Here is a 20208-nt window from a genome sequence, read left to right as displayed (position 1 = left end):
ACAGGTTCGCTAAGGCACGATAGACACCACGAGATCACGAGATAACGAGACCCTGGAAAAGCGGTGTGCCCCCACAAGTTGGTGGGAGTTTTGGAGGTCCGGTCGCGGGAACCGACCATAGACGCACAGGGTGAAAAGGTACGATCGGCGGGAACCTGGTGTGTGTGTCCGCGCTTGCCTGGGTGCCGGGTTCACCGCAGAAGAACGGTTGTATCTGGAACGGAGGGGTCACAGTTGGTGACCACAGAAGACATAAAAGGGTTTGCCCGAAAGCTAACTGCGCAGAACATCAAGGTCTCTCTGAATCAGATTTGCATATCATCCTCTCTCTCTCTCTCTCCAACGGCACAACAGCGATTACTGCGAACTGTACTAAGCTGAACTGAACTCTGCGTCACTTGAGACTGATCATTTTACCCCTAGACTGCGATACAGCTTGTTTGATTCCTATTACCCTAGTTCTGTGTACATGTGTGTTTTATCGTTGCTAATCTGTTGCATTCACATCCTTACGATTAGAGTACTGTGTTACTTATTTCTTTAATAAAACTTTCTTAGTTCCAGTAATCCAGACTCCAATTAAGTGGTCCATTTCTGCTGGTTTGGCAACCCAGTTACGGGGTACATAACACAGGCCAAAGTAAAAGCTATATTCAGTGAAAGCCAACCACTACACATCATCAAAAACACACCATCCTTACTGTGAAGCATGGTGGTGGCTGCATCATGCTGTGGGGAAGATTCACTACAGCAGGCCCTAAGGCTTGTGAAGGTAGGTGGTAAAATGAATACAGCAAAATACAGCGAAATTCTGGATGAAAACCTGATGCAGTGTGCAAGAGAACTGTGACTTGGAAGAAGATTTGTTTTCCAGCAAGACAATGACCCCAAACATAAAGCCAAAGCTACACAGGAATGGCTTAAAAACAACAATGTTAATGTCCTGAAGTGACCAAATCAGAGTCCAGACTTCAATCCAATAGAGAATTTGTGGCTGAACAGGAAAATGGCTGTTCACTCACGATCCCCATGCAATCTGACAGAGCTTGAGTAGTTTTGTAAAGAATGGAGAAAAATTGCAGTGCCCAGATGTGCAAAGCTGAGCGAGACCTATCCACACGCTGCCAAAGGTGCATCTACAAAATATTGAGTTGGGGGGGGGGGGGGTGAGTACTTATGCAATCAATTATTTTGTTTTAAATTTGTAATTAATTTAGATCACTTTGTAGAGATCTGTTTTCTGTTTTACACAAGAGTATTTTGCTGTTGATCAGTGTCAAAAAAAGCCAAGTTAAATCCATGGGATTCAATGCCATAAAACAAAAATAAATGAAAACGTCCGGGGTTGGGGGGGGGGGGGGGTGAATACCTTTTATAGGCAATGTACAAGCCTGAATAGAAATGACTAATAGCACTTCCACATTCACATGGACAATTTTCTATAAGCTAAAATTTCACACAATCCAGATTCCTTCTGAAATGAATGAACAAGAGCTGCTTTTCTCTGTGATAAATCCTCTCTGCCTTTTCAATCTTTACTTCAAACAACTTGATGAATCTTCAGGTTTTTTTCTATGATCAAGACTATATGATCAGCTAACCCTATCGCTTCTTCCTTTGGCCAACTGAGGGAAATTTAGGGTCCCCTCCAAGATTTAGACCCAATTTCCAGTTTTTTTTTTTCTCTAGCACACTCTCTCTGACTAATCTTATCCAGTAGACCCAAGTCTCATTCTCATTCTCCTTAACTTGGTGACCACTTGGTCACATGCCAACTGATTTTAATTGTTTCCTTCATGGTTAATTTTCCCTTCAAATCTACCATTACCTTCTTGGAAGAGCAATCTTTGGCCCTCATATCCTCTCCATTGTCATCTTGTTCATTGGACCACATCCCGTTCTTCCCTCTCTATTTTCCCTACATAGTTGACTACATGACTTTTCTTCTTCTTCATCATGTTAAGTGATTTCAATGGTTTTCTCCTCTCTCTGAATCACCTTTAACTTGGTGAAAATAAATGAACACTTGCACTTCACAGAACATCTTTCTTTGCCTCAGATCATTCTAAAGGGGGTTTCAGCCAATTGAATAAAAAAAATGCAAGCACTGTTGTATGACAAGAAATATGGCAAACACACTATCAACAAAATGATAATCAGATAATTTCATTTTCTGTGCATATTAACAAAATTGACAGCTGATGTCAACCAGCTGAGAGAAGCAGAATATCTTGGGTCAACAGGATACCATTCTAATTATTCACATTAAACAAATGGTACATTCAGCAACAGAAGTTTAGGTGGAAATCTTCACAGGCAGCTCAGATAGAGATAGTTAAAAAAAAAGCTGAAGAAGCAGATTAAGGCAAAATGAATAAAGAAGAAACATTAATCTAGAACTTTTAAAATTACCAATGCAGTCAACCCTCAATTCTCCAATGTAATGATGAGCAGAGTCTCCATGAAAAATGGAAAAGGCACCTAACATGTAACAGTACTCCATCATTTGTTGTCAGTGCATTACAAATGTTCTCAACTTAGTGGTTCAGTAGCTAGGCTTCCAATACTAGCAACATTTCGACCCAAAATATCGACAACTTGGTCTGCTGAGTTCCTTCAGCATTTTGTGTGTGTTGCTTGAATTTCCAACATCTGCAGATTTCCTCTTTTTGTGAGAGACTTCTACTACTCTTTGTCAGAGGAAGTTAGGTTGCTAAAGGAGCCTTTGTTATGTAAAAATAAAATTAAGGATACAGAAAACCTTTCACTGTCACAGGGGATACCATCTGCCATGGACGGTAAGAAAAGAAATCATAAACTAGGCAATCTCCTCCCTGTGAGGATGCAGTAAATCAGAAGGAAAGCATTACTTGTTTTGACAAGCTGAAACATACAAGCTATTCATCCAGTGGCCATTATTGCCAGATGGAAGAGTGCAGGCGCTCCACAGATTCTTTTCCCTATTTTGAGTAGCTTGTTATTTCAGTCACTTTCCCATTGACCCTATCAAAAACACTGATAAATGTAACTTGTTTTTATAGACCGATGTTTGAAAAATGGTATCCAAGTGCATTCCCCATTCTTCACAGTATCCAATGAATCCTTCATTCAGACACAAATTAATCTCCACTGCAGCAAAGATTCTGCAAGTAAATGATAGCTGACCAGGGCACAGAGTTGCACTGCAATTCAGTATCTCTTTGGGGACAGAGAGCAGCTGCCCTGAGAACCCAGCCAGCTGAATGGCAATCCGCCCTGGGGCTCACACCAGTGGCTTCTGAAACAAGGGCTCTGTGGAGTTAGAGGGGTCTGTCCTGGGGTTGCAGTTATACAGTTCTGTCCTTTCCAAGCTCCACAGTCCAGCAATGGCCTGGCCCAGAGCTCCAGTTGGTACAGCTCCAACCTGCAAATGTGGTCCATCTGGGGTTTCTGCTAATGCAGATGTGGCACTACACTGGGGTTCCACAGCAGCTAGCACAAACTCATTACAACGCCAGTGATCAGAAGTTTGGGGTTCAATTCCCGCCACTATCTGTAAGGAGTTTGTATATTCTCCTGTGTCAATGTGGATTTCCTCCAGGTACTTTGCATTCCTCCCACATTCCAAAAAAAGAATGGTTAGGATTAATAAGTTGTGGGCATTCTACAGTTAATAAGCACAAGGATTAAAGAGAACTCAGGTGCTTTCGGCTTTTTTCTTGGCAGGCAGCAATCAGCATGAGTGGCCATTCATTGGTAACATGGTATGAAGTTTAAAAATAGTTCAGGTGCATTTGGATTTTTTTCTCTGGGTGGCAATCAGTGCAATAGGTTCATTGGTGACTCAGCACAAAGTTTAAAAAGAGCTCACGGGCTTTCAGCTTTTTTCACGGTGGGCCGGCAATCAGCATTGGTGATGCAGTGCATGGTTTAAAAAGAGCTCGGGTGCTTTTGGCATTTTTCTTGGCAGGCAGCGATCAGTGCACAGCTAATAAAAGGAACGGAGGTACAAGCAGAAGGGCCATTGTTGGAGTGGGGCACTGTTAGAGTGACTCTGGCTCAATAGGCTACCGTGAGAACAGACTTGTGGCTGTTCTCTTCAAAAAGTATACCACTTTGGATACTGCTGGGGGATCAACTAACAGGAAGAAACAGCAGCGACCAAGTCTCTGGCTCAGAAGGGAAGGAGAGGAGAAGAGGAGTGCAGTAATGAAAGGAAATTTCATATTTAGACAAGCAGAAAGCAGATTCAGTGGATGTGAAAGAGACACCCAGGTGGTATGTTGCTTCCCAGTTGCCAGGGTCAAGGATGCCTTGGATCAGGTCCACAGCATTCTAAAGGCGGAGGGTGAACAACCAGAAGCCATGGTATATATTGGTATCAATGACATAGGTAGGAAAAAGGGAACAGGTCCTGAAGACAGATTACAGGAAGTTAGGTAGAAAGCTGAAAAGCAGGACCACCAGGGTGGTGATCTCTGGATTGATGCCTGTATCACATACCAGTGAAGGCAACAATAGGATCATTCGGCAGGTGAATTTGTGGCTGAAGAGTTGGTGCTGGTGGCAAGGTTTCAGATTCCTGGATCACTGAGATCTCTTGTGGGAAAGGTATGACGTGTACAAAAGGACAGGTATATCTAAACCTGGGGGCGGGGGGGACAATATCCTTGCAGGCAGGTTTGCTGGAGCTGTTGAGAAGGGTTTAAACTAATTTGGCAGGGGGATGGGAACCGGAATGAAAGGGCTGAGGATGGGGCAATTGGAATACAAGTAGATGTACTGCAAAGTGAGATCGTGAAGAAGCACAGGCAGATGATAGGGCAAAATTGCAGTCAGTTAGATGAGTTAAAGTATAACAGGAGGCTAAAGTCAAAAAGAGTGATGAACACAGGACCGAAAGGGTTATACTTGAATGCACGCAGTATATGGAATAAGGTAGATGATTTTGTAGCATAGAGATTGGCACGTATCATCTTGTGGGCATCTCTGAGTTGTGGCTGAAGAAAGATTACAGTTGGGAGCTTAATATCCATCGATGCACATTGTATCAAAAGGACAGGCAGGAAAGTAGAGAGGGTAGGTAGGGTGAATTTATTGGTAAAAATGAAATCAGATCCTTAGAAAGAGGTGACATAGGATCGGAAGATGTAGGACCCCTGTGGGTAGAGATAAGAAACTGCAAGGTTAAAAAAACCCTGATGGGAGTTATATCCAAGCCTCTGAAAATTAGCCTGGATGTGGACACAAGTTACAATCAGAAACAGGAAGGGCAAGTAAAAAGGGCAATGTTGCAATAATCATGGGATATTTCAAAATTCAGGTAGACTGGGAAATTCCAGTTGGTGCTGGATCCCAAAAGAAATTTATAAAACGCCTATGGCTTTTTAGAGCAGCTTGTGTTTGAGCCCACTAGTGGAATGGCAATTCTGGATTGGGTGTTATACAACAACCCAGATTTGGTTCGGAAGCTTAAGGTAAAGGAACTCTTAGGAAGCAATGATCATAATATAATAGAATTCACTCTACAGTTTGAGAAGTAGCTAGAATTGGATGCATCAGTGTTAGAGTGGAGTAAGGGGAATTACAGAGACACAAGAGAGGAGGTAGCCGAAGTTGATTGGAAGAGCACACTATCAGGGTGGCGGCATAACAGCAATGACTACTGTTTCTGGAGGAAATTCAGAAGGTGCAGAAAACATGCATACCAAAGATGGGAAAAGTATTCTAAAAGGGAGGATGAGGCAAATGTGACTGACAAGTCAAAGTCAACATAAAAGCAAAAGAGAGGACATATAATTTAACAAAAAAATAGTGGGAAGGTAAATGATTGAGATGCTTTTAAAAACCACCAGAAGGTAACGAAAAAGCCATTAAGAGAGAAAAGAGGAAATATGCAGGTAAGATAGCCAATAATGTAAAAGAGGCACTACATTTTTTCCAAGAAAATAAGGAATGAGAGAGACAAGAGTGGATTATCGGAACACTGGAAAATGACGCTGGAGAGGTAGTAATGGGGGAGAAAGAAATGACAGAGGAACTCAGTAAGCATTTTTTGTCAGTAGAAGATTCTAACAGAATGCTAGAAATGCGAGAGTGTCAAGGGGCCAAAGAGAGTGTCACTGATATTCCTAAGGAGAAGGTGCTTGGGAAGCCGTAAATTCTGAAGGTAAATAAGTCACCTGGACCAGATGGACTACATCCCAGAATGAGGTAGCTGAAGAGACTGTGGAGGCATTAACAACGATCTTTCAAGAATCATTAGATTCTGGAATGATTCCTGAGGAATGGAAAATTACAAATGATCTCCACTCTTTAAGAAAAGAGGGAGGCAGATATATAAGCCAGTTAGCCTGACTTCAGTGGTTGGAAAGATATTACAGTCTATTATTAAGGTTGAGGTTTTGGGGTACTTAGATACATGTGATAAAATAGGCCAGAGTCAGCATGGTTTCTACCTGTGACGCCACTTTTAGGGAATTTTGTACCTGTATTCCCGGATCTCTCTGTTCTACTGCACTCCTCAGTGCCTTACCATTAACCCTGTATGTTCTACCTTGGTTTGTCCTTCCAACGTGCAATACCTCATACTTGTCTGTATTAAACTCCATCTGCCATTTTTCAGCCCATTTTTCCAGCTGGTCCAAGTCTGTCTGCAGGCTCTGAAAACCTTCCTCACTGTCTACTACACCTCCAATCTTTGTATCATCAGCAAATTTGCTGATCCAATTTACCACATTATCATCCAGATCATTGATATAGATGACAAATAACAATGGACCCAGCACTGATCCCTGTGGCACACCACTAGTCACAGGCCTCCACTCGGAGAAGCAATTCTCTACTACCACTCTTTGGCTTCTTCCATTGAGCCAATGTCTAATCCAATTTACCACCTCTCCATGTATACCTAGCGACTGAATTTTCCTAACTAACCTCCCATGCGGGACCTTCTAAGGACCTTCCCATTGTCTTCTAAGGGTTCCTTAACCTAAGATCCCTAATCAAACCCGGCTCTTTCCACAACACACAATTGCCTTTCCCGTAGACTCCAAGGATTCCCAACCTGGGGTCCTTGGACCCCTTGCTTAATGGTATTGGTCAATGGCATAAAAAAGTTGAGAACTCCTGCCCTTGTTGACACAACCACAAGCTGCTCTGAAAAGCTATCTTGTAGGCATTCTACAAATTCCCTCTCTTAGGATCCAGCACCAACCTGATTTTCCCAATCTACTCACATACTGAAGTCACCCACAACTATAGCAACATTACAATAGTTGTACAATAGCCCAAAACATCGATTGTACTCTTTTCCACAGATGCTACCTGACCTGCTAAGTTCCTCCAGCATTGTGTGTATGTGGAATTTATTTTAACATTGCCCTTTTTACAAGCATTTGCTATCTCTTGTTGTAATTTGTATCCCACATCCTAGCTACTGTTCAGAGGCCTGTATATAATCCCATCAGGTTCCTTTACCCCTGCAGTTTCTTAACTCTACCGACAAGGATTATATACCTTCTGATGCTATGTCAACCCTTTCTCCGGATTTGATTTCATTTTTTTTTCAACCAACAGAGCCACCTCACCACCGCACCCCCCCCACATGCCCTGCCCTTCTGATATAATGAGCACGCTTGGATGTTAAGCTCTCAACCATGATCCTTCAGCCACAACTCAAGTGATGCCCACAATAACATAATTGCCAATCTCTAATTGTGCTACAAGATCATCTACCTCATTCAGTATACTGTGTGCATTCAAAGTTAACACCTTCAGTTCTGCACTAATCACACTTTTCAATTATGACTTATGTTACACTTAATTCATGCCACTTATTACAATTTTGACTTATCATCTGCGTATCCATCCTTACAGTCTCACTACACACTGTATCTACTTGTATACCAAATGCCCCATCCTCAGTCCTACCATTCCAGTTCCCATCCACCTATCAAATTAATTTAAACCCTCCTCAACAGCTCTAGCAAATCTGCCCTCAAGGATATTGCTCCCCCTCGGGTTCATGCTCAAGCCATTCTTTTTGTAGGGCCATTACTTCCCCAGAAGAGATCCCAATGACCCAGGAATGTAAAAACCTGCCACCTGCACCAATTTCCCAGCCATGCATTCATCTGCCAAATCATCCTATGCTTGCCTTCACTGGCACGTGGCACAGGCAATAATCCAGAGATTCCTACCCTGGAGGGCCCTGCTTTTCCAGTTTCTACCAAACTCCCCATATCCTTCTCTTCAGAACCTCCTCTCTTTTCTTCCGTATGTCATTGGTACCAATATGTATTATGATTTCTGGCTGCTCACCCTCCCTTTTTAGAATGACTGTGGACCCAATCTGAGACATCGCTGACCCTGGCAACTGGGAGGCAAAATACGATCAGGGTTCCTTTTTCACTTCCACAGAATCTCATCTTGGCTCCTCTAACAATGGAACCCCCTTATCACTACTGCACACCTCTTCACCTCTTCCCCTCCACCTCTTCTGAGCCACAGAGCCAGACTCACTGCCAAAGACCTGCTCAATGTGGCTTCTCCCTGGTAGGTTGGCCTTCTGCCCAACCATATCCAAAGTGGTATACTCATAAGAGGAATGGCCACAGGGGTACTTTGCACTGGCTACCTATTCCCTTTCCCTCTCCTGACAGTCACCCAGGTACCTGCCTCCTGCAACTTAAGGGTGATTACCTCCATCGCTCCTATGTATCTCGTCATTCTCCCATATGAGCTGAAGATCATTAAGCTGCAGCTCAATGACCTTTAGCTCATATGGAAGAATGAGGAGGTGATAGATCGGAACAACAGGGAGGTAGTCACAGATGCAGTTACTTCAGGGGTCTCTGCAGGATATGAAAGATGATACTTAAATGTAGTTCTTTCCATCTGTTGTTTTAACTGGAAAATTTGATTTAATATCAAAACCCAGTTTATATTTTATCAGGAGACATTAAATCATCAGAATCATAGAAACATAGAAAAATTACAGCACCATACAGGCCCTTGAACCCACAATGCTGTGCCGAACATACACGTACTTTAGAAATTGCCTAGGGTAACCCAAAGCCCTCTATTTTTCTGAGCTCCAAGTGCCTATCCAGGAGTCTCTTAAAAGACCCTATCATATCTGCCTCCATCACCGTCACCAGCAGCCCACTGCACACACTCACCACTCTGCATAAAAAACTTAACCCTGACATCTCCTCTGTACCTACTTCCAAGCACCTTAAAACTGTGCCCTCTCATGATAGCCATTTCTGCCCTGGGAAAAAGCATGACTATCCACACGATCAAGTCCTCTCATCATCTTATGCACCTCTATTAGGGCACCCCTCATCCTCCGTCGCTCCAAGGAGAAAAGGCCAATTTCACTCAACCTGTTCTTGTAAGGCATGCTCCCCAATCCAGGCAACATTCTTGTAAATTTCCTCTGCATTCTTTCTATAGTTTCCACATCCTTCCTGTAGTGAGTTGACCAGAACTGAGCACAGTACTCCAAGTGGGGTCGGACACGCGGTTGACGAAGGCCAATGCACCATATGCTTTCTTAACCACGCAGTCAGCCTGTGCAGCAGCTTTGAGTGTCCTATGGACTCGGACTCCAAGATCCTTCTGATCCTCCACACTGCCAAGAGCCTTACAATTAATACCATATTCTGCCATCATATTTGACCTACCAAAATGAACAACCTCACACTTATCTGGGTTGGACTCCATCTGCCACTTCCCAGCCCAGTTTTGCATCCTATCAATGTCCTGCTGTAACCTCTGACAGCCCTCCACATTATCCACAACACCCCCAAACTTTGTGTCATCAGCAAATTTACTAACCCATCCCCCCACTTACTCATCCAGATCATTTATAAAAATCACAAAGAGAAGGGGGTCCCAGAGCAGATCCCTGAGACACACCACTGGTCACCAACCTCCATGCAGAATATGACCCATCTACAACCACTCTTTGCCTTCTGTGGGCAAGCCAATTCTAGATCCACAAAACAAAGTCTCCTTGGATCCCATGCCTACTTACTGTCTCAATAAGCCTTGCATGGGGTACTTTATCAAATGCCTTGCTGAAATCCATATACACTAAATCTACTACTCCTCCTTCATCAACATGTTTAGTCACATCCTCAAAAAATCCAATCAGGCTCGTAAGGCATGACCTGCCTTTGACAAAGCCATGCTGTCTATTCCTAACCATACTATGCCTCTTCAAATATTCATAAATCCTGCCTCTCAGGATCATTTCCATGAACTTACCAACCACTGAAAAGACTCAAGGGTCTATAATTTCCTGGGCTATTTCTCCTCCCCTTCTTGAATAAGGGAACAACATCTGCAACCCTCCAACCCGCGGAACCTCCCCCATCCCCACTGATGATGCAAAGATCATTGCCAGCAACCGGCAATCTCCTCCCTCGCCCCCCCACAGTAGCCTGGGATACATCTCCTCCGGTCCCGGAGTCTTATCCAACTTGCTGCTTTCCAAAACCTCCAGCACATCCTCTTTCCTAATGTCTATATGCTCAAGCTTTTCAACCCGCTGTAAATCATCCCCACAATCGCCTAGATCCTTCTCCATAGTGAATACTGAAGCAAAGTCTTCATTAAGTACCTCAGCTATCTCCTCCAGCTCCATACACAGTTTTCCACCGTCACGCTTGATTGGTCCTATTCTCTCACGTCTGATCCCCTTGCTCTTCACATACTTGTAGAATGCTTTGGGGTTTTCTTAAATCCTGCTCACCAAGGCCTTCTCATGGCCCCTTATTGCTCTCCTATTTTCATTCTTAAGCTCCTTCCTGCTAGACTTACAATCTTCTAGATGTCTATCATCACCTAGTTTTTAGAACCTTTCATAAGCTTTTCTTTTCTTCTTGACTAGATATTCAACAGCCTCTGTACACCACAGTTCCTGTACCCTACCATCCTTTCCCTGTCTCGTTGGAACGTATCTATGCAGAACCTCACCCAGATACCCCCTGAACATTTGCCACATTTCTGCCATGAATTTCCCTGAGAACATCCGTTCTCAATTAATGCTTCCAAGTTCCCACCTGATAGCTTCATATTTCCCCTTACTCCAATTAAAGGCTTTCCTAACTCATCTGTTCCTATCCCTCTCCAATGCTATGGTAAAGGAGACAGAATTGTGATCACTATCTCCAAAATCCTCTCCCACTGAGTGACCTGACACCTGACCAGGTTGATTTCCCAATATCATATCAAGTACAGCCTCTCCTCCTGTAGGCTTATCTACATATTGTGTCAGGAAACCTTCCTGAACACACCTAACAAATTCCATCCCATCTAAACCCCTTGCTCTAGGGAGATGCCAATAAATATTTGGGAATTTAAAATCTCCCACAACAACCCTGTTATTATTACACCCTTCCAGAATCTGTCTCCCTATCTGTTCCTCGATGTTCCTGTTACAACTGGGTGATCTATAAAAAACATCCAGTAGCGTTATTGACTCCTTCCTGTTCCTAACTTCCACCCAGAGATTCAGTGGACAATCCCTCCATGACTTCCTCCTTTTCTGCAGCCGTGACACTATCTCTGATAAGCAGTGCCACGTCCCCACCTCTTTTGCCTCCCTCCCTGTCCTTTCTGAAACGTCTAAAGCCTGGCATTCTAAGTAGCCATTCCTGCCCCTTAGCCATCCAAGTCTCTGTAATGGCCACAACATCATAGCTCCAAGTACTGATCCACGCTCTAAGCTCATCCACTTTGTTTATGGTGCTTCTTGCATTAAAATAGACACATCTCAAACCATCAGTCTGAGCATATCCCTTCTCAATCAGCTGCCTATCCTCCCTCTCATATTGTCTCCAGTCATTCTCTATTTGAGAGCCAACCACCCCTTGCTCCGTCTCTTCAGTTCGGTTCCCACTCCCCAACAATTCTAATTTAAACCTCAGCAAACCTCTCTGCCAGGATATCGGTTCCCCTCATTTCAAGTGCAATCTGTCCTTTTTGTACAGGTCACTCCTGCCCCAAAAGAGGTCCCAATGATCCAGAAATCTGAATCCCTGCCCCTGCTCCGATCCCTCAGCCATGCATTTATCCTCCACCTTACTCTATTCCAATACTCACTACTGTCGCGTGACACAGGCAATAATCCTGAGATTACTACATTTGAGGTCCTGCTTCTCAACTTCCTTCCTAACTCCCTTTAGTCTGTTTTCAGGACCTCCTCCATTTTTCTACCTATGTCGTTGGTACCAATATGTACCACGACCTCTGGCTGTTCACCTTCCCACTTCAGGATATCATGGACGCGATCAGAAACATCCCAGACCCTGACACCTGGGAGACAAACTACCATCCGCAGTTCTTTCCTGCATCCACAGAATTGCCTATCTGACCCTATAACTCTGCCTTCTTCCTTTCCCTACCCTTCTGAGCTGTGAGCCAGACTCCGTGCCAGAGGTGCAGCCACTGAGGTAAGCCGTCCCCCCCAACAGTACTCAAACAAGAGTATTTATTGTTAAGAGGGACAGCCACGGGGATCGTCTCTAGTATCTGACTCCTCCTTTTCCCTCTGCTGGCTGTTACGCACTTATCTGTCTCTCGAGGCCGCGGCGTGACTACTTGCCTTTAGCTCCTTTCCATCACCTCCTCACTTTCCTTAACCAGATGAAGGTTAGAGAAACATCTAACATCTAATCCAGGAGACAGCTAACCTCTGCAAACTTCAGGATTCAGGAATTAATATCCCAGATTAAAAATCCAGGGCTCCAGCCTGGACATGCTCTTTTGATGTCTACTTCAGCATTGAGCTGCAAAGAATTATGCAGTTCTTTTTTCCCCCAAATGTAAAAACCCTTTAATTGTCGATCACTTTTGCACTTTTATCAATCTTTTCTTTAAAACCTTTCCTTTTCTCCAAAATACTATCAGTCAACTCACAATTATTTCTCAATGGTTTATTGGGTGTCTAAACACAGTCAAAAATCTGAACGAAACACCATCAGGTTCCAGCAATTCTATCAGAATCCAGATCTAAATGGTAGTTTCCATAATTAAAACATCATAGGTATATCTTATTTTGGAGAAACAAAATCAAATCTTCATTGACACATTATACTGGCTCATGTAGGACTGACTTGTAAAACTAAAAATAATCTCTACTGTTACCTTCAAGATCTGGAGCAGAATTGGGATAAAGAGTGCAGGAACTAGGTGGAGGAGAAAGGTTTCTTTGCGAGCGAAACACCATGAAAGTGTGTCAGTCACTCTTCGGATTTGCTTGGTATAAATGAAGGCACTATCCTGAAAAGACAGCATGCACCCAGCAGGCAAAGGTACAATCAGTGAAATTAATTTTAGGGAAGTCCTGTAGACCACAAAGATACTGGTGATTCACAGTTGGAATTGGCAAACAGCTCATGTATGTGGGATAATTAGACTAATAGGAGTTAGCATTCTTGTCACACTGTCAGCAGCTGCCACAGCAGGGCTAACATTCCCAGAGGATTGCAGGACTGTGATCAGTATGGCAGGGATTAGGCGCATCAGGGCCTCCTTCAGAAACCAGATCCTATTAATAATCCCTTCTCTGCAAGGTGTTTATTTCTGGCGGTTCTTATCAAGGTGACAGAGGACATTTGCCTCCCTGACTCTATTAATAATGTAGTCCTGCTCATGTACTCAACTCCCAAGTTAAAAAATCTTACCTCTCCTGAATGTCTCATTGATAAAAATAAACTCCTGATACACAGTCACTTGTGCACTGCAGTTATCTCCACTCATTGTGGTATGTACAACAATCTCCCAGTGGATTCTGCAGGATTTTTGTTCCTATTCACTGATGCAATGCTAGATTAATGTTTATACAGAAAAAATAAAAATGCAAATTACAGTGCACTCAATATAAAGATTCCAGCAATCAAGCTAATGCTTTGAGCCAGCATTCAAAACAAATTTGATCAAAACCCTTCTTAGATTGACATTCAATATATGTGAAAAGAAATTCTTGCAGTGCTTTAAACATTTAAATTTGAAGTTTCTCCAATTGTATGAGTGGTACTATTTCATCAGAAAATTCTTGTTGACACCAAGACACAATAATACCACAAAACTGCAATCTTTTCCCTACATACACTTTTTTCTGCCATCACTAGATTGCACATATTATCAATCTACATTTTCAGAATTCAGCTTCATCCTTTAAGCCACCTTGATCACTAACCTTCTTAAAATTCCATCTTTGAAACTCACTGAGATGCCAATTTGTTCATTATTTTTAGCCCGTCATTTATGTCCTGATCTCTCTCATAACCCTCAGATATTTTCCAATCCCGTTTCTATAACCAGCTCACACTTGTACTTTGTGATAGATATTCACTTCCCAGGGCCCAAGAGGCTTATTGCTAACATCAACTTTCTACTATAGCAGCATGCCCTTTTCAAAGTGCCAGAGTTATTTGTGACAAAGTTAAACTTCTAACAAATTTTCCTTGCTAACTTCTTGTAAACAAGAGCCAGTCTTTAATTCTGAATGTAAATTGCAGGCAGTGATTTGTTTGAAGTTAAAAGGACACTTGAGCTGGCTGCTAAGAGATGTAGTTTTCCAAATGAAGTGCCCATGAAATTTATTGTCTATATTAGCCAATCGCGAGACAATGGGGCAATGCTAATTGCCCTATGTTAAACTAGGCTACTACAGCTAAGTTAGTTGCACAATTGTCCTCGGCTTTTAGACCAACTGTGTAAGTCACTTTGTTTCAGCAAAAGTATATGGAAAACATCACATGCAGATAGTCTACTATAAGCCTACTGACTCTCACAGCTATCTGGACTATTCCTCTTCTCACCCTGTTTCTTGCAAAAACGCCATCCCCTTCTCGCAATTCCTCCATCTCCGCCACATCTGCTCTCAGGATGAGGCCTTTCATTCCAGGACGAGGGAGATGTCCTCCTTTTTTAAAGAAAGGGGCTTCCCTTCCTCCACCATCAACTCTGCTCTCAAACGCATCTCCCACATTTCACGTACATCTGCTCTCACTCCATCCTCCCGCCACCCCACAAGGAATAGGGTTCCCCTGGTCCTCACCTACCACCCCACCAGCCTCCGGGTCCAACATATTATTCTCCATAACTTCTGCCACCTCCAACGGATCCCACCACCAAGCACATCTTTCCCTCCTACCCCTCTCTGCTTTCCGCAGGGATCACTCCCTACGCGACTCCCTTGTCCATTCGTCCCCCCCATCCCTCCCCACTGATCTCCCTCCTGGCACTTATCCTTGTAAGTGGAACAAGTGCTACACATGCCCTTACACTTCCTCCCTTACCACCATTCAGGGCCCCAGACAGTCCTCCCAGGTGAGGCGACACTTCACCTGTGAGTCGGCTGGGGTGATATACTGCGTCCGGTACTCTCGATGTGGCCTTCTATATATTGGCGAGACCCGACGCAGACTGGGAGACCGCTTTGCTGAACACCTACGCTCTGTCTGCCAGAGAAAGCACGATCTCCCAGTGGCCACACATTTCAATTCCACATCCCATTCCCATTCTGACATGTCTATCCATGGCCTCCTCTACTGTAAAGATGAAGCCACACTCAGGTTGGAGGAACAACACCTTATATTCCGTCTGGGTAGCCTCCAATCTGATGGCATGAACATCGACTTCTCTAACTTCCGCTAATGCCCCACCTCCCCCTCGTACTCCATCCATTATTTATTTTTATACACACATTCTTTCTCTCACTCTCCTTTTTCTCCCTCTGTCCCTCTGACTATACCCCTTGCCCATCCTCTGGGTTTCCCCCCCTCCCCCTTTTCCTTCTCCCTGGGCCTCCTGTCCCATGATCCTCTCATATCCCCTTTGCCAATCACCTGTCCAGCTCTTGGCTCTATCCCTCCCCCTCCTGTCTTCTCCTATCATTTTAGATCTCCCCTCCCCCTCCCACTTTCAAATCTCTTACTAACTCTTCCTTCAGTTAGTCCTGACGAAGGGTCTCGGCCTGAAACGTCGACTGTACCTCTTCCTAGAGATGCTGCCTGGCCTGCTGCGTTCACCAGCAACTTTGATGTGTGTTGCTTGAATTTCCAGCATCTGCAGAATTCCTGTTGTTTACATGCAGATAGTGTCATCCAGTAGAAAATGGATCAGAAAGAGAAGGGAATTGTTAAGAATGATAGAAAGAAGAAAGTGAATTCATTCTCCAACCTCCAGTTTCTGTGATGGACAAATTGGTGTCTGCTTCTCATTGCTATGTTCTTTGAGTTTATAAGAATTGTATTTGTGTTTGGATATCCTTTATAGCTTGTAAATCTTTCTAATTCGGAAATCAAAATCAGGTTTAATATCACCGGCATATATCGTGAGATTTGTTAACTCTGCAGCAGCAGGGCAATGACTACTACGACGACTCAGGCCTAGGGGGCCGGCGTCGGGCAAAAGTACAAAAGTGCAATGAAATACATGATAAATAAATATAGAGAAAATAAAAACGGAATTAGAGTATGTATATTTCTTTTAAATAGTTAAGTTAAAATATGTAATGCAAAAAAAAACAGAAATAAAGCAAGTAGTAAGGCAGTGTTCATGGGTTCAATGTCCATTTAGAAATCGGATAGCAGAGGAGTAGAAGCTGTTCCCGTGCGACTTCAGGCTTTCCAACAGAAGGAGGTACAAAATCTTTTATGAATCAGAAATCCGCTGTGTAGTAAAAAGTAGTCGTCTGAATTTAAAACTGTATCATTAAAAATGAAATAAATCAAGCTGAAACTACTTCGTTAGCTGGAAGTATTCCCACCTTGATAGGGAGAGAGGACCCACCACTCAAGAGTGGGCATTGGCACCTAGACCTCACTGTAGAGATTAGACAGGGAAGTAAGCTGGTCTTTAGAGTAGGTAGATACAGTATTACGCTTCTATACTGAGGGTACCCATAAATATCTATAATCGGATACGGCTTAAAATCTGCTTTTGAGTTTAGGGCTTTGTGGATACCATCACAGTTTCTGTGGCCCTACCTTGATGCACTTTCTTGTCCTTCTCAACAGAATCTGTGAAGAAAGAAACAGAGCTAATATTTTAGACCCATGATCTTTTCTTGCAACCTTAGCTCTACCTCTCCACAGATATTGCCTGAACTACTAAGCATTTCCAGAATTTTCAGACAGTATTTAAGACTTCCAGCATCTGTAGCTTTAAAATAATTCAAAGGGTAAAATATTTTCAATTATGTTTCTTTGTTAACACTTTGGCCAAATACCAATATGGAAGAAGGGGTTGGTATACATGGTCCTTCTAGTAAGCATCCAGAAAGATTAGAATAGACTGCATCCCAATCAAGATAAAGTGGCTTTCATTAAATGTTTATATGCGGGCCTGGACTGAACCTGTGAAACTGCATTTGATGTAATGATCACTAGCATTCTATGGAGAAACTAGCAAAGAATCTAACCAATCTGTTAATCAGGCGAACCTGTTGATATACATCACCAGGCACTTAAATATCTGCCTGTGAGTGTCAAAACATGGTAATTAGCATATTATAAAAGTCTGGTAAAAATATGAAACAGACTCAAACATGTGATGTTATGTGACAGCAGGAAGACCTGAAAAATCTTAAAGACCATGAAGACATGGTACTGTAGCTTTCCTTACAAAGTAACAATGATTTCCTATATTTATATTTAATGCAAAAGATGGATGAAACAAAAGTAAAACATTTATTCTGTATAGATTAGAAATATAAAATATTTTTAAAAACTGAATGATGTAAATATAATATTAATTAAATCATAACTAATCTAAGGCAAATACAAAATTAAAACTTTAAAAGGAAGTTCAAAAGAAGGGAAAATCATAATAATTTAGAGACTAAAATGTTCAAGTGATCCTGTGGGCTTCATATTAACATTCTGGCCAAAGATAAAGGTGGGACAAGACAATGCTGATTGAACTTGTTCCTAGTGCTTATTCCAAAATGAAGATCAAAGATGGGCAATAACGAAAGTCCCTTTAACTCCAAATCCCTGGACACGAGGTTGCTTTTACCAAAGTCACTTATAACTGGCATTTTGATATCAGTCATTTGCATTCATTCCTGAGAGGTACAGACTGCGTCCCAGTCAAGATAAAGAATGAGGCAAACATTGTCTGAAAAATCAGAGCCTCATTGTTAGATAAAATAAGAACAGGAAGCAAGTGCTTGTAGTCAGAGGCAGTCAAACAGTAACGTCGATATAGCTTTAGCTCTCCCTTTCAAAGCTCAAATTCTCTAGACCATTGGACATTGGGCTTGGGAGTCATTTGTTATGACTATTTATGCATCATTCATATTTTGTGCAATTTGTATAACACCATTAAATCAATATATGTTGTAATCTTGTTCAATAAATTACTTCAGCCTTGGTCATAAAAGTTTTATTATTAATGGACCATTTGCTGCACCAGAAACTCTACTTATCATCCATTATAATCATAATTTTCTCTACACATTTCCATAGTTTTTTGCATGTCTTAATTTAAATCTCAAAGTAAATTTATTATTGAAGTATGTATATGTCATTTCCTTGTTGGCATTTCCAGGGGAAAATACAATATAATTTATGAAAAACTATATATGAACAAAGACTGACAAACAACCAATCTGCAAAATACAAACATAAAAACATAGAAAACCTACAGTACAATAGAGGCCCTTTGGCCCACAATGCTGCGCTGAACATGTACTTACTTTAGAAATTACCATGAGTTACCCATAGCCCTCTATTTTCTAAGCTCCATGTACCTATTCAGGGGTCTCTTAAAAGATCCTATCGTATCCGCCTCCACCACCGTCGCCGGCAGCCCATTCCATGCACTCACCACTCTCTGTGTAAAAACTGCAAATAAAATTATGATACTGAGAACATGTTGCAAAGAGTTGTTAAAAGTGAGTAGAATCAGTTCAGAGTAGTGGTGATTGTAGTTATTCCCACTGACTCAGGAGCCTGATGGTTGTAGGGTAATAACTGTTCCTGAAACTGGTGGACCTAAAGCTTTTGTACCCTCTACCTAATGGTAGCAGCGAAGAGGACATAGCCTGGGTGGTGAAGGTATTTGATGATGGATGCTACGTTCTTGTAGCAATGCTTTAAATAAATATATTCAATGGTGGGAAGCATTTTGCCAGCAATCTGTTAGGCTGCGTCCACCACTTTCTGTAGGCTTTTTTGTTCTGGGCATGGCATTTCCACACCAGGCAGTGACGCAACCAGTATAGGTACTCTACACTGTGCATTTATAGAAGTTAATCAAAGTTTTTGGTGACATGCCAAATCTGTGCAAACTTCGAAGAAAGTAGAGGGACTGTTATAACTTTTTTTGTGATGACATTTACGTGATGTACTCAGCTACGTTAACACCAAGGAATTTGAAATTACTGACCCTCATAAAACAAGATTCAAGTTTTATTTTTTACTTGCATATCAAAACATACAGTGAAATGTATCATTTGTATTAACAACCAATACACCCAAGACTGGGGGCATCCTGCAAGTGCCACAACATATTTTAGCGACAGCATAGTATGCTTACGATGCTCGGCAGAACAAGCAACAACAGTAAAACAAGACTCCTGCCTTCATCCCCACATACCAAGTCCTTCAATCCCACGCCAGGTCTCTAACGGACTCGGATTTGCAGACACTGGACTTTGACTTCCCCAGCAGAAGAATCCCAAAGTTTCACCATTTCAGCCAACGGACCTGAACTTCCGGACTTCTGATTCAACCCTCAGGCCTCAATCCCTGGCATCGATCCCAGGACACACCAATCACTGAACACTAGACTTCAAACTCCAGACTCATCGATTACCAGACCCCAAACACTGGTATCACTGATTTGCAAACCAGTCATCAGAACTCATTCCTCCTGCCCACATGACACTCCAACTCCAGAACCCGCCAACAACTTGCTGACCTGGGAGGGTCCTCATTCACTTTCTGCATCACAGAATCTGACATCCACACTACTGTCTTTCGAACAGAGCAGACTTAGACTCTGGCCTGACCTATAATTGCCCCACATCCAAGTCTCTAAACCATTTCCACTTCCATTCCCTAATGAGGACAGGCTCATGGACCTCCAGCTTCTTCCTCCTGTAGTAGATAATTAGCTCTTTGGCTTCTTCTGATTTTGAGGAAGATATCATTGTTGTGGCACTATTTAAACAGATTTTCAACCTTCCTCCTATATCTGATT

General features: G+C 42.5%; 1 protein-coding gene across 6 annotated transcripts in view; it reads right to left on the bottom strand.

Moving 5' to 3' along the window:
* Nucleotides 1–20208, bottom strand: part of LOC140187588 (RIMS-binding protein 2-like) — a 338771-nt gene that overhangs the window by 306478 nt on the left and 12085 nt on the right. Inside the window, exons 2-3 of one of the 6 annotated variants that reach the window (XM_072243039.1) lie at nucleotides 18701–18848; nucleotides 16989–17021 (exon numbers count right to left, since the gene is read on the bottom strand). The exons of 4 other annotated variants lie outside the window; for them this stretch is intronic. In XM_072243039.1, the coding sequence (XP_072099140.1) occupies nucleotides 16989–17021; nucleotides 18701–18715 (48 nt within the window). In that variant the 5' untranslated portion in view covers nucleotides 18716–18848. The remainder of the gene's footprint in view (nucleotides 1–16988; nucleotides 17022–18700; nucleotides 18849–20208) is intronic. One more of the 6 variants, XM_072243042.1, reaches the window with a different exon arrangement.

This window comes from Mobula birostris, chromosome 25 (genome assembly GCF_030028105.1).
Source record: "Mobula birostris isolate sMobBir1 chromosome 25, sMobBir1.hap1, whole genome shotgun sequence".
NCBI lineage: Eukaryota > Metazoa > Chordata > Chondrichthyes > Myliobatiformes > Myliobatidae > Mobula > Mobula birostris.
The sequence above is the reverse complement of the archived record's forward strand: the minus strand, read 5'-3'. Positions and strand labels throughout refer to the sequence as shown.